This window comes from Monopterus albus, unplaced genomic scaffold, assembly GCF_001952655.1.
Source record: "Monopterus albus unplaced genomic scaffold, M_albus_1.0 scaffold258.1, whole genome shotgun sequence".
NCBI classification, from domain to species: Eukaryota; Metazoa; Chordata; class Actinopteri; order Synbranchiformes; family Synbranchidae; genus Monopterus; species Monopterus albus.
Window position 1 is genome coordinate 852,409 of NW_018128138.1, and position 14,851 is coordinate 867,259.

The 14,851-nt window shown below is 40.4% G+C and overlaps 1 protein-coding gene across 2 annotated transcripts in view; it reads right to left on the minus strand.

Moving 5' to 3' along the window:
• The window catches only part of mkxa (mohawk homeobox a), a 30,182-nt gene extending 16,055 nt beyond the window's left edge, over positions 1-14,127 (minus strand). For both annotated transcript variants that reach the window (XM_020621384.1, XM_020621383.1), the window contains exons 1-4: positions 14,021-14,127; positions 12,508-12,764; positions 10,018-10,177; positions 6,931-7,084 (exon numbers count right to left, since the gene is read on the minus strand). In XM_020621384.1, the coding sequence (XP_020477040.1) occupies positions 6,931-7,084; positions 10,018-10,177; positions 12,508-12,683 (490 nt within the window). In that variant the 5' untranslated portion in view covers positions 12,684-12,764; positions 14,021-14,127. The remainder of the gene's footprint in view (positions 1-6,930; positions 7,085-10,017; positions 10,178-12,507; positions 12,765-14,020) is intronic.
• Between the last annotated feature and the right edge of the window lie 724 nt (positions 14,128-14,851).

Below are 14,851 nucleotides of genomic sequence, written 5' to 3' on the forward strand. Positions count from 1 at the left end.
GAAACACATGGAGGTAGCGCATTTGCTGTCCCTCCCCTGCACTGTCTGAGGCAGATTTCAACAAGCTCTACAGCATCTACTCTGAAACCACAATCTGACCTGTCATTATAATCCTCTGGTAGTGTCCTTTTGCATCTAGGTATGTTCACTCCAGATACCCTACAAAAAGCATCATTTTCTCTTGGGCTTACCACTGTAGCAATAACAATCTTAACTATTTCAGGACATACTGTAAGAGGAATGTACACTGGGTCAGTGGGGTCAGGTCTGGCCCCATAAATAGTCTTTGGGACAAAAGCATCGGTTTAAAAACATAATGGAAGGCTTTTTAGTGCGTGGGTCAAAAGTGGGAGCAGGCTGTGGATAGCTTCATAACCATAATATGACAGGGAAAAGACTCATGGAAATATACAGAGCCTCCGGTGGTATGGTGGCCTGTGGCAGTTACAATGCAAACACCATGTACACATTCCTCTCTCAGCCACACTTTTGGCGTCTCCTACTCAGAAACCTAATTAGAGATTACTGACATAGGCAGCACTCTTCCTTTCTGTTCATTCTTTCACTGTGTCAGTATGTATGGTTTATTTATTTATATTTTTTTAATGTTTCCTGACCATGTTTTCTGTGGTGTCAGTGAGCAGAAAAAAGTAGTTGCTCCCTTGAGAATCATCATGTGTGCTTGCGTTTGCTGTAAATACACAGCTGATGGAGAACTACTCATTTTCAGTTGTAGGCTGGGAGGCAGAGGTTGCTCAGCGGGGTGTCCTAATGACAGCACTTTGGACCCCACTGCTCTTGCTGTCGCTTGGCTGGGTCACACATTTGCCATTTATATGTATCCTAAACATGGCTCTGCATAGGATCAGCCTGTTTTGAATTGGATACCGCAGGAACCTGCCCTTTGGCCTCATGTCAAAATTCTAGGTGTGAGTTTTAAAGGTACAAGAAGTATGATGTAAGAATATTTTCCCAGTTATTCTACAAAAAAAAAAACATCAAGTACCAAACATTGACCAATTTATAATAAAAGTCTGAGACATTATGATGTTGTATCTTTGAACTGATCATTCACTAATAGATGGAGCAGTTCTGCACACAGAAAGGTTTTCCACTGTACTTTAATATGCGTATACGTATATGAAAACCTGCCCACCAAACAAATTAAATAAATTTTGAACTCAACATACAGATTACAGATACTGTAGCTTTTGCAAAAAGCAACTATTGGTTCACAAATAAAAATCACATAACTAAAGTTGCTTTGTGAGGGACAAGTGTTAAATAAGTGTTAAATGATCTCATTCTTTCAGTCACTACCTGAAACTTGTGACCATAGGTGAGAGTTGCATCATAGACCTACTGGTATATTTAAATCTTTGCCTTCCAGCTCAGTTTTCTTTTCATCACAAGGGTCCAGTACAATGCCCACGTTACTGCTGACATTACAGCAAACTGCCTGTCAATCTCACACTTCATACTCTTACTCTCACTCAAGACCAAAACTCCAAAATACTCAAACTCCTTTATTTGGGGCAGCAATTAATTCTGAAACCAAATAGAATAATGCACCCTTTTACAACAAAGAACCATGGCCTCAGATTTGGAGTTCCTGACTCTCTTCCCAGCTGCTTCACACTTGGCTGTGAATCACCCCAGTGCATACTGGAAGTCATGGTCTGATGAAATCAACAGAACCACATAATCTGCAAAAGCAGAAAAACAATTCTGAGGTCCAGCAACCTGACGCACTCCTCGCCCCAGCTGCACCTTTAGATCCTGTCCATGACTTCTTGCCAAGGAAACACAGCTCTCACTACAGTTACATAAGTACTGAATGGTTTGTAACAACTACCCTGGTACCCCATACTCTCACAGTATCCCCCAACAACACCCCTCAAGGGACTCAGTTATAGGCCTTCTCCAAGTCTACAAAACAAATGTAGTCTGAATGGGCAAACTCCCATTACCCCTACAGCAGCCTTGCAAGGGTACCGAGTTGGTCCATTATTCCACAGCCAGGACAGAATCTGCATTGTTCCTTTTAAATCTGAGATTTGAAAATAGGCCCAAGATTTTGTTCCAGCACCAAGTCAATAATTGGCTCACACCTTTGAGTAGATCATAGATTTGACACCACCATCCCAGTATGCCGGTTCACAGGCACTTTCCCTGCCTGTATTCCATGTGACACTGAAGACATGTCAGCCAAGACACCCCAATGTCACTGTCAGTGATACCAATGTCAATCTTAACCTCCATCTCAGGACAAATCACCTTGCCACTGAGGAACTTCTCAGCTACCTCAGGTACTGTACCTCTGCCAGTGAGATGAGTGAGGTTTTACTTAAGTCTTTAGCCTCCTCCTCCTCCTCAAAGGACATGCTATTTGAGTCCTGGAGTTCCTCAAAAGTGTTCCTGTCTTTGCTTAAGATGGTTTACAGCTCTGCTCCTCTTTTCTCCAGAGTGACCAAAACCTACAGTCACAGATCTGATAATGTAGCCACAATCAATCAGTGATCTAAGGCCTAGGGTGTTCTGGTACCACATACACTTTGTTATGGCCAATCCATGAGTGCATAAACACAGACAACAATCATTGCCTTCCTCCAAGCGAGTTGCAACCTGATGGAGGTAACCCCTTCGTCCTCCAAGGGGAACACCACAGTAGTGCTTAGCCAGGGACATGTGAGTAGCTTCATCATGAACAACTCCAGAAAAGAAGAGTCCTGCCACTCTCCAGAAATTTAGCTCCAGGTTTAGTGCTTTGTGTGGAGTTGAGCCCAATGATACTTAGTTGCATCAGTTCTAGGTCCTTCCCCATTAGAGAGGTGATATTCCACATCCCTAGAACCAGTCTGGGATGCCAAGTATCAGCATTCCCACATCCCAGTTGACACTGGGTGAGATGCAGGGTACACCCTGGACAGGTCTGATCAGTACTATCTTAAAATCAAATCAAAAAGTAAGTGGTGACCAGTGAAGGGAGGCCAGAACAGCACTAATGTGCTCTTGTCTTTTTGAATTTATTATGTGTCTAGAAGCTGTATTTTCTACAATCTGTAACCACATAAAACATGTATGACCTTGATAAAGAGGAAGGACCAGGACTTTGAAATGCTTCTCACTTGAAAGATGCATATTAGACAACATGTGACTTGAAATCTTACAGGTCAAAACTGCATATAGGTTTCTGGCAGCTGGTTTGAGATTTGTAGATATGGAGCCAAGACTGTTCTGCAAAGAGGATTTGGACTTTGTATGGTGAAATGAAATTATTTCAGATTTTTTTTTCTTTTAGCTGGAGAAAGTTCTGGAACATTAAGCACTTGATTTGTGAAAGACATTAATGATGTACTCTGGATTGCATCTATCACTGGTTTTTAATCAAATAGATCTGAGTGTCATCTGTATAACAGTGATAATGAATATATTTATTGTGGATAATATGTCCTAGTGGAAGCATACAAATACAAAACAAGGGGTCAAGAATGGACTCTTGGGGCACACCACAAATCAGTGGGGCAACTGAAGAGGAGGAATCACTAATAAGTTCTGTTTGACAAGTCTGATGTAAACCACTGGGTCCCTGATGCCAACTCATTTTTCAAAAGAATCCAGCAAAACTGTGTGAATGGTAGTATCAAAAGCTGAACTAAGGTCAAGGAGAATTGCACAATCACTAGCATCAGCTGTTTAGAATAGACCTTTGGTTTCCTTAAAGAATAATGCTGGTTTTCAGGTTTTTAAAAAAAATTATTTTACACAAATCCCATACTGAGACAGAAACTAACAATGAATTTGTTATATTCACTTTGTCTGTGACTCTATACCCTGGTTTAGCATATTCACCTGTGCCACAGACCTTCATTGATGTTCAAAAACTATTATAAGCATACTAGGGAGCCACACCAATTCAATGGGTGATGTTTCTTCTTCATGAAATGCGTTGAGAACATTTTATTACAAGAAAGTTCCAAAGCCTTAGAATGTCATCACTTTTTACAGTCTCTGGTGTAAGTCTGTGCATGTGTGTGATTCACACCACTCTCTAGCACATGCATAATTGCACATTGACTGTTGACTACTGCACATGCTGCTCCCATGTAGCATACATTTCCTTATTATATTCTTATATATTTTTATTATATCTCTGCATTTGCTGCTTAAAGTGCCTTTGTTACTTATTCATCTGCTTTATATTTGTATTATGTGGCATTCATGTGGATGGCAAAGTAAGAATTTCATTTTACAGGGAAACACGTTTCCTAACTGTGCACATGACAAATAAACACTTTGACCTTTAGCCTCTTGTACTAAACATAACAGCACAAGAAGCTAGTGGAGTAGAGTAAACAGAGCAGAGATCATACACATGCATAGTAAAAAGTAGTAAGTAAACCTTCACAACATAGATTGGGTATATGTGCAATGCTGTGTGGAAAACCCGTGACTGCACTAAGAAAATGAGATAAAACTGAGGTAGGCACTGTGGGAGCAGGTGGTGAAAGAAGGTCCTTAAAGGCAATTGCTTTGTAATCAGACACACAAACTATCCTCATAAATTTAAATGTTTGTAGGATTAAAACCAGAGGAAAGAACAATGTTCAGGATGTGCTTCAACAGACTGAACAGGAGTAAAAGTGTTTATAGTGTCCATAAAATCTACAGTGATGACACACAAGGACAGTAAACATATACACTAATATCCACTAAAACTAAGGTATAAGTTAAAAAGTTAGTTAATTCCTAAATAAAACCAGACATTGGGGTATGTAAATTCATACACAGAGTAATGTGGTTTTACTGTTCAACACAATACTTTGATTCAAATGAATAGTGAAAGAGTACAGGGAGTACTTAAAAGTATTCCTATGAATTACAGCCAGGCCACCATGACCACACAGCCTTGGCTGGTGAAAATATGAACATCCAGGGGGACAAATTTTATTCAGTGTGACACATTTAGGTGTCTGTTCATGCTAGTAAGAGAGATAGAACTCAGAAGTCTATCCTGTGACAGGATGATGACATGATTGGAAACATCACTTATGTTTGCAGCCAGCATTTCAGTCCCTAATCTACTTTAGGACTTAGGAGTAGAGTGAAGGCAATCAGAAATGCAGAAGGCAATGCATGACCAGAAGAGGTCCAAACCAGTTAATACAACCAGGGGTCCAGAGCATACAAGTGGCTACAAATCTCCCACCATCACAATGGCAGACATTAAAAGGAAATGAACTGATTCTTTACAAACTCAGTTCCTTGACAAGCTAAAGCATTATTAATACCAGCATGAATCACAACATTATCACAGACAGATACTTTTCAATGAAAGCAAATAGTTGTCCAGCCAGGTGTGCTTCTAAGAAACACTTGAAAGCCTTTGGGCTTTAGTGAAACACCACAGGCTTTGCCATGAGTTAGATGGAGCATTGGTGATGAGTGGCTGGCTGGGGGCAGCAGCAGCAGCCATGTCATCTCCAGAGACAGCACTAGGAGGCTGGTTAGGATTATCATTTGCTACAGGGAAGAAACAATTTATGACAGAAAGTGGCCCAAGTGATGCTTGATTCATAGCCATGCATCTGCTTGTTTTCATTCTACATCTGACAATCTCTGTCAAGAGGGGACAGTCAAGAGGAGTGGAACAGTATCCCTCCTGGTTGTTGTTGATTGACTGTGGAGTAGTTCCTCCAGACAGCAGACTGCTGAGTTGTTTACCCAAAGGATGGTGGAATTTCCAGCAGCAGTGTCTTTGTGAGTGAGGAACCTTTTCAGCCATCTAGCTCTGATATTAGACCAATACCTTTCCAGTAAGAGCCTGACAGTCCTTCCAAGGAAGTAACTGGTTAGCAGACACTTCCTTGTAGACAGCAGAGGGTTGCAGGAAATTTCATTCCGCTCTGGATCAGGCAGCACAGCTGACATCAGCATACATACAAATGGTGGATAGTCCTGTCACTCAAGGCCAGTCCACATGAGAGGGACGGAAATGGGGGCAGAAGGAAAACTGACAACACTGCCAAATAAGTTTTGAGGTATGCTAAAACAGTCTTTCATCTTAAAAACAACAGATGGATACTGAAGCCTGTTGAAATCTCCTAAAACTATTTGATAATAAAAACCTTATAAACTCACAAACATGAAACAGGAGCAGAAATATCAGTGAGAAGCCAAACCAAACCACAGCCATTTTGGCACAGTTGAAGTCTGCGCCCACTTTTTTTTTCAAACATCACACCTCTAGTTTGTAATGCTCTCTGTCCATGCTTTTAAATCTCAAGCCTGAGCCAAAGCAGCACTGATTACATCTTTAGAGTTATAGTCTCAGACTTGACAAAGCTTTTCGGCAGCCACAAAACACATTATACAACTGTTTTTACAGTCCTGTAGAACAGTGTCGGCGTAACTGAACTTCATGTGTCAAATCATTAGAGCACCCCTTTAGTAATATTCTGTAGCTGAAAGCAGAACTCTTGAACATTTCAGCATTTTAAAACTTGCCAAGCCATGTGAAACACAGTCCATTCTGTTTATCTACTGTAGATGTTAGAATTAGTTTATAGATTATTATTAAGTAAAGGGATGCTATTCCTTGAATTCTACCACATGTTCCATGATTTTTGCTGTGTATCAGTTGACTCTCTGCCCCTACATCATCCAAAATTGCTGGGTCTTATTTCTGTCTAGGGGTGTATTTTCCACAAAAAATGCCTTTAGTCAAATAACCACCAACTTCATATTACACGGTAAACCTGGGGCTTTCAGAACTGTCTGGGACTGAAACAGTTGCAATTTTCATAGGTAAGCAGTGATCTTGGTGGTTTGTGAATTCATGACTGTACATTTATAACACAAACCTCTTTTAACTTTGGAAAGGAGCGTAAACAGTGAAAGACCTGTGGCTGTAGTGCTGTTGAGCTGTACCTTCTGAACAGCTGTCATCACTGCTGACGCTGAGCCTCTCTGCATTTCCCTGAACATATTTGTTGTATAGCTTGATCCTGAGTGCCCAGCTCAGGTCTGGCTGCCTCACCGTGTTCTTCAGTCGCCTCCTGGCATTAGCAAACCAGTTGGAGACCTGAATGAGAAAGAAAAAGCAATAAAAGGATGAGGGGATAACACACAGTACATAGAAACACACAGTTTTGATTGCAAATACCTCCACATCTATAGAAAAAAAACTTCTGCTCTCTGCCTGCCACCAGTCTCATTCAGAAAATCCCAGGAGAGACTGTGGCAAAAGACAAACTGAGTCTGGTTGCAAAACATTTCCCTGAAGGTGAACTTTAAGAAACATCACAGCAGCTCTGGACAGATACTCGGGCATGTGTCTTTTCCATTTCAACACCACGCAGAATCATTTAACAACCTCTAAATGCCGGACAGCCAGTGAACACAAGATTTCATTAATGGATGAACCTACTGAGATCTAAGTCTCCTTTGCTTATTCTGGACATACACGGGCTCCATCCAGTAATACATCTTTTTCAATGCTGTCTTCAAGATGAATAACAAAGACATGAGTTGGTGCTCTTTCTTTCACTGGGAAGCGCGACCATTAGATGTTATACTAGAATAACTTTTCATGCTCAATAGATTTCAAGTGGCTTATGAAGGGGCCAGACTGGGGTCTTATGCTAGAGTACTTATTTTTCTGATCCTCTCTCTCAGTATCATGTTTCTTGTTAACTGAGATGATCCCTTGTCCGTTTGTCTCAAGCCCAGCACTGTGGCACACCAGGGGAAGGGCAGCTTTTAATACAAGAGGCTTGGCCACAGGGAAGTGAAGTGAAGTGAGGTGAGGCAAAGCAATACAGGGATCTAATGAGGACTGGAGCAAAGATGGCTGTCAGTGGGGTGAGAGAAAACAGAAAGGCAGGAGGAAGGGGAAGGTGGATGGCACGTTTGCTCAGATGACACACAGAGACATTAAATAAGAGAGATGTAGCAGCCAAACCAGGTACTTCACCCATGGCCTATCTGCTCTGGATGTACTGTAGAGGAGACAGCATGCAGGCACGGAAAGGGATTTCAGTGGTGATGGAGAGATGGCACTGGCTTATTAGAGCAAATTCTAAAGAAACATTTACATGGAAAAAAGGGCTGTTTTGCAAAAGCAAAAAAAGATTAAATTGGAAAAAAGGGCTGTTTTGCAAAAGCAAAAAAAGATTATATTGCTTTAATCAGTTCGTGCCAGGCTGGTGGTGGTAGGGAAAATTGTACAGGAGGTGATGTGTCCGACATTTATCTGGACTAAACAGTGGAAGAACTGGGTAGCGTGTAGCCTTGAGGTGACATCTTGTTTTGTTTTGCTTGTTTTGTCAAAATAAGATGAAATAGTCCATGTTTTTGTTATTTATAAAGATTTTAAAAAAACTGAAAAACAACATGTTCTCACATTTGAGAAACTTGACATGTGGCTTGAATGATCAATTATGACATTTATTGACAATTCTTTTTCTGTTGATCAGCAATTCAATTAGTAGACTAATAGTCACCAGAACACAAAATATAAATAGAAAATTAAAGGACAATAAAAAATAACTTTTTTAAATAGATCCCTTCAAAGGCATCATTTATGTAGAAAAATGTGAGGACAATAATTTACCCGCCATGCCATCACCCTTGTTCAGTTTCAAGACACTGCTGCTGCTACTATATGGGTGTCAGCTTAACTGTATGCATGTGTGAAGTGTGTGTGTGTATGTGTTTGAAGCACAGCATCTCAGTGTCCAACACAAAGAATTCCTCTCTACTCTGTTCACCCTGACCAAAAACAAACATGTCCACCAGGCCCCCAAAATGAGAAACAGATTAAGCATCAAGGCTGACGTCCAAAAACAACAACAAAAAAAACCAAAACGCTGCAGACGTTGTGAGGCCATATCAGTGACCTTGTCAGGCAGATGATACTGTACATTATAAAATTGTACATACCAGACACACAACACTTTCACCAGCAGGCTCTTCCCATCTCACTGCTCAGTTTGTCAGTTGCTAAAGTTGTCCACTGTATTCTAATGTTATCAGTAGAGGGTGCAACAGAACCTAATACAAAAGCCTGTACTGTAACTGCAGTACAGCTACGCCTACTGAACACTGCGAGTGTCCAGCTCTTTTTGGGGTCTCCTGCTAAATACAAGTAGGAAGATTCAAAAAACAAACAAAATAACAAGCAAGAAAAAAATATATCTTGTTACACAAATTTTGGTTTGTTTTTCTAGATTTTTAAATCTTCCTATTGAATTTAAGCAACAAAAAATTATTCCAAAATTTCAAAGTAAATTCAAACAATATAAGAAACTGTCCAGCACAGCCATAGTCAGTGGACACTGCCTTTTGTGGTTGAAAATGTGGGAACCTATATGACTCCAAATTTTTTTTTATGAATACATTAGCTTTTTCACATAATTGTGAAGTTAAAAATGAATGAACATGAGTGCCAACTGAAGCCTTTGGAAGAAAGGAGAAATAACAACATAACATAACAGCAGGTACAATAAAACATTAAGTATATCACAAACCTGTATTATGACTACAATGTACAATACAATAATAGATCCACAACTGATTCCAGTATTGTGATTTAAGGGGTCTGAAGATAAATGACACAATAAAAAAGATTATATATTTCTGCAGAACAGTTATACATCTCCAAGCCTCTACACTTTCTTCAAATTAACTAGGACACGGAAACAAAATCACTTTTCAGTTGAGCATGAATTGCTAGGTAGAAAATATTTATTTGACGGGCCATAAATCAAAAAGTTCACACTTACACACCTACGTGACTCCAAATATTATTTATGACGACTACATAAGGTTCACGTTGCAGTGAAATAATCAAGAATGAGCATGCATTTTGAGGAACAGCTGAATTAACAATGCACCATTGCATGAGTGTTGTAAACACCTCAAGATGTATGAAAACATAATGCTCACAGCCTCTTAATTGCAAATGCAAGTTAAAAATCCAGTCTTCCAACCTGGTGAGACAGATGCTGGACTAACCTGGACCAGGGTCATTTGTGAGCCGAGGGCCAGCAGGATTTTCTCTGTCTTGGTGGGGTAGGGGTTGTCTCGATGTTTGTAGAGCCACTGCTTGAGGGGGCGTGCCATGTCCTGCAGGGCCTGGCGCTTGTGTCGCACTTTGCCACCGCTGGGACGACCCCTGTGGTGAAATAGGAAGAATCATGGTCAGCCAGATACCAGACTGTAATTAGATTACATTACAGAAACCTTTTATTACAGCATTCAGAGACCACAAACCCCATTTATAAGTGAATTATAGGACTTTGGGGTTTTATCATTTTAATATAAGCCTGGAACATTTGCTCGTTTGTAGTTATTCCAGTAATTACTTTTTCCCCGATTTCTATTTTTAACTAACAATCTGATGCAACAACAAATATGCAGGATAGAGTTGTTCTTTGACTTTAAGATAGACTGTTAGAGATGTGGGTTATACATTGTAATTTGTCATCAACACCAAGCTCAGCATAAAATGTGATATAGACAGAATTGTCAGTCTGTTTCTCCCTTTTTCAAATTAAAGTGAATGGGAGTAATGTTATTTACTGAAATGAACCAAACAATGCTGTGCAGCTACAAGTGCGGTGACTTTGTCAGCCATCAGATACAGTGTGAACATGCTATGCAGTATGCAATTTTCTCACCCAAAACACTGCAATTAAGATAAAAGACGCCGGATTGAATGAGAGAGAAAGTGTCTGAAACATACGGAGACAGAAGGAAAGACAGACAAACAACCACTTGCTTTTCATTTTTCACTGTGTGTGCCACAAACCACCAATATGTTGAAATGTAAACATTTTGCTCAGATGCACATTTTTCCCAGGTTAACATTTTACACCTAGGAGAAGTGGGTTAAAAATAATGTAGCTGGGTTACAGCCAAGCCATTGCACAAGGGACTGAAATTATCCTTCTGGCTTCCCTTTGCAGAAAAGAGACCTGTTACATGTGCAGCACAGAGGATGCCATAACAACATAGCATTAGAATAATACCACGGGGTCACTAAACACCACTTCAGCAGCTCACTAGTGAATACAGGTACAATAAGCGCCATAGTGGTACAGTATAGTCCAAAATAAAACAGCAGAAAATATTGAGAAATTCATTACAGAGTCCCTGTGACTCCCTAAAGGAGTATTTAAAAGCGTTTCACCAGCCTGACACAGTTGATTAGTTTAGTGAATGATTCAGTCTCACCTGCTACTCAAGATTTTATGAACCTGTAGATGTCAGTGTGGTGCTGTGCTCTGCTTCTGCCTTTATCTCACCAAACTGCTTGCACTGCTTGCACATGTAACATATTTCAGCCTAACCTCAAGTCTGCCTGAGGTTCATGTTCTACAAATATTTTCCTTGTAATCGCCATCGATATAAAGATCCAAAAGAACGTTTTACTCTGTGCTCTGAAATTTAGGTTTAAAGGCTGGAACTCACTCTCTTTCTCTCCCTATCTCTCTCACTCACTCACTCACACACACACACACACACACACACATACACACAAAGCCTTGTTTTAAAATAATTGTTCTTCATTTCTACTGATGCATTCACATCATATGACTCATTATTCACATCATACGACTCATTATATTCTTTCTTATTACCACAGGTTCCTCCTCTGGGCTTTATAGGGTCATTCTTGCTCCACCAATTAACATTCAAATAATACCTAAACAAATGCTGTCATGACGTAATCTTTTCTTACACCTGCTCCCTGTCACAGGGAAACATACAAAATATTTATGTTTTAAAAAACAGCAGAGGAGCCCTTTTGCGATTGACTAGACCACACAGAGAGTTGAAGGATGAATTTATTTATTGGAAACAGATGGAGATCTCCGTAATACACGGCACACAGCTGACCCACTTATTAACTTTTACATTAGGTGTGAGCATCGTTACCTAAATGAAGACCAGATTGGAATCGGGTAAATATTACTGCAATTCCCAGATCATGCTGCATTAAAGTCACATGAAAAAAATTAAATGATCAAATTACTGTTTCAGTCTTCAGATGTACAGCACAAGTAGTTACAGTTTTCCACCCATGAACGGCATTGACTAGTTTAGCTGTGCATAAAAATGCCTAATTTAGCATAGCTACATAAACTGTTTATCTAATTGAAATTTAACGAATAGTTATATCTTATAACCCTAGGAGGCTTGTACATATATAGACCACCAATATATCTTTACAGGAATGGACTGAGCTCGGTATTTCTACACAGAGCTCTAACAGTAAAACCAGCCCTGCAACAGTTGATGGAGCAGGATAAAACAGTAATATCGACCCTTTTCCCAGTCTGGTCTTCCTTTAGGTAGTGATGTTCACATCTGTTAATAAGTGGGTCAGCCCTGCTGGGGAAGAGCCTGTGTAATAGAAGTACTCCTCCTTCCAGGCTCCAATTAGTCCATACAAAGCGCACATGCTGACCAGCAGCGTTAAACACAACAGAATCCACATACCCACTCCGCCTGTGTCTGATGGCCTGGTTGTCTCTGATGGTCTGGCTGCTGGAGAGGAGGTCTGGATGTTGCCCATCAATGACTTCTAGGTAATTTCTGCTGCTCATTTCCACCTCAGTCGCTTTCTCCTCAAAGAGGACGTGGCTGCCCAGTTTGTTAAATACAATGGCGCTCATCTTTGGCCAGAGTCCTCTGATGTGCAAAATGTAAAAAAGTACAAGTCTCCTCGGAGTTGTCACAGTGTCCACGTCTCTCACCTGTAGAGTAAGCGTGGATATTTTACAAAAGGTGAATTTGCACACAGGCTACAACTGTGATGTGAATATGACCTTTGCTCGGTGAGTATAATGAAAAAAACTTTAATATCAGCAAACCCTCGGCTCCATATAAATCCGTCTTTGTCCTAGAAAACGCGCACCTTTGCATTCATTAGGCCTACAATTTGATTTGTGTGTGATTAGATTACGCTCCACTATGTATCCGCTCAGACTAATACACTGCATGAAATGTAATGTTGCACTGGAGCGGCCCGTGCCTAAGTGTCCTGTTGTGACACGTCGCTCTTTGTCAACACTTGCATCTGTGATTCCTCTTCATAAAGTATCAGTATAAAATCAGGAAGCCTTAAAAGAAGAGTTGTCTTTTAAGTGTACATTCATGGTGCATATATTTTTTTTGAAAAATAGCAAAAAATAAAATCCTGACGAATCAGCGCAGAAAGCAGGTTAATTTGATTTCTGCCATGCGCAATAATGCCGCGTTGCAACAAAACCCTATTCAAAAGTTAGACAATTTTTTATAATCCTCAAACCTCGTTTTCTTTGAACAGGTGGCAAACTTCTACTCAGTTGTATTTAATGCAGTTTCAGTGAACGTTTTAAAAACATCTGGAAAGATCAATTAATTTTATCACCGCAGATGGTTTGGACTATACAGGCATCATTTGGATCGAATTGCGCTCGCATGTCGCTAAGTCCTGTATTGTTTTGTTGTTGTTTTTTTGGGGGGCGCTCCATCTTTAATAAAAAACAAACAATCCTAAAGTCTCAGATATGTGTTGTTTTGTTTTCACTTCACACTAATTTTGAAGTTACACACACAGGTAGAATTTAGAATGCGTAGCGTAAGAACGCACCGTGATTTGGTGCCACCCGCAACAGCATGGTGCCAAATATTCTTTATAAGCCCACTTTACTGCATAACAATGATGTGCCTTGAATTAAACAAAACTTCATAGTGGCAATATATTTAGAGCCCATGTCTGTATACAGGCTGTCGCATTTAAGTGTCTACATAAATGAAAGTCATACAAACAAACTAATGTCAGCATAAACAGTAAACTCGGTCTTGTTCATTCAAAGTTGTATAAACAGACTTTAAATTGGTTTCTCCATTACACCACTACATCCCTGCTCTTAAATCTTACTGATCTGGACAGACCCTGTATAAAGCTGAAGTAAGGTCCACTCCTAGAACAATAATCAGTGTGGTGTTAGTGTATCTCGTCAGTTACCTGACCCGGGAGCTTCCAGCGTCTTTCGGTTGTGTAGAACAATAATCCTGTTTCCAGTCGCCCTTTCCCTGCTCACATGTTCCCGTCCTGAGATCCTGAGCTCAAACCACACAGACCGCCGTCTCCGCCTGCGCTTTATCCAGCGGTCTGCGCTCCACCGCCCGGGACTCTGAATATCTCACCCCGCTCATGTTTCCTTGTACACAGACTGAGTCTGCGAACATACTGTTCATGGTTTACGCCGGTTCTGGGGCCGAGGCCAGCACAGGGAGGAAGGTGGGAGGGAGGCATCATTCTGCAACGAGTAGGCTGTCTAAATCGCTGAAACCCAGGTGGAGTTATAAAACGTTGCTCTTCTTTAAACAAATGTAGACAACTTAAATGGGAAAACGTCCTTTTCCTCAGAAATTCTCTTGAAGTAAGTTAAAGAGTTTTAATAATTTATCATAGCTGTTCTTGATTGTTTCCACTCTGGGTCAGCTAACACCTAGTTGATTAAAGCAGCCGTCCCTGGTAGGCTAGTGGTTAAGGGTTCGAATCAGGGCTGCGTCAGGAAGGGCATCCTGTGTAAAACGGTGTCAATATGCGAGTCGTCAGTGTGACGATTCGATGTGGCGACCCCTGAACGGGAAAAACCGAAAGTGATTTTCTAGTTGGTAAGTGATTTATTAATGGTTAAACTAATGCTTTATAGACCAATTACAAGCCAGTAAGTAGTAGTTTGAGCTTTTAGGAATGTATTTGTTGCTTTTCTGGTGAAGGGTTACATGAGTAAGCAATTCCACTTTTTTATTTGAACAGTTATTAGTGTCAGGAGAAGTTTTGATTGAT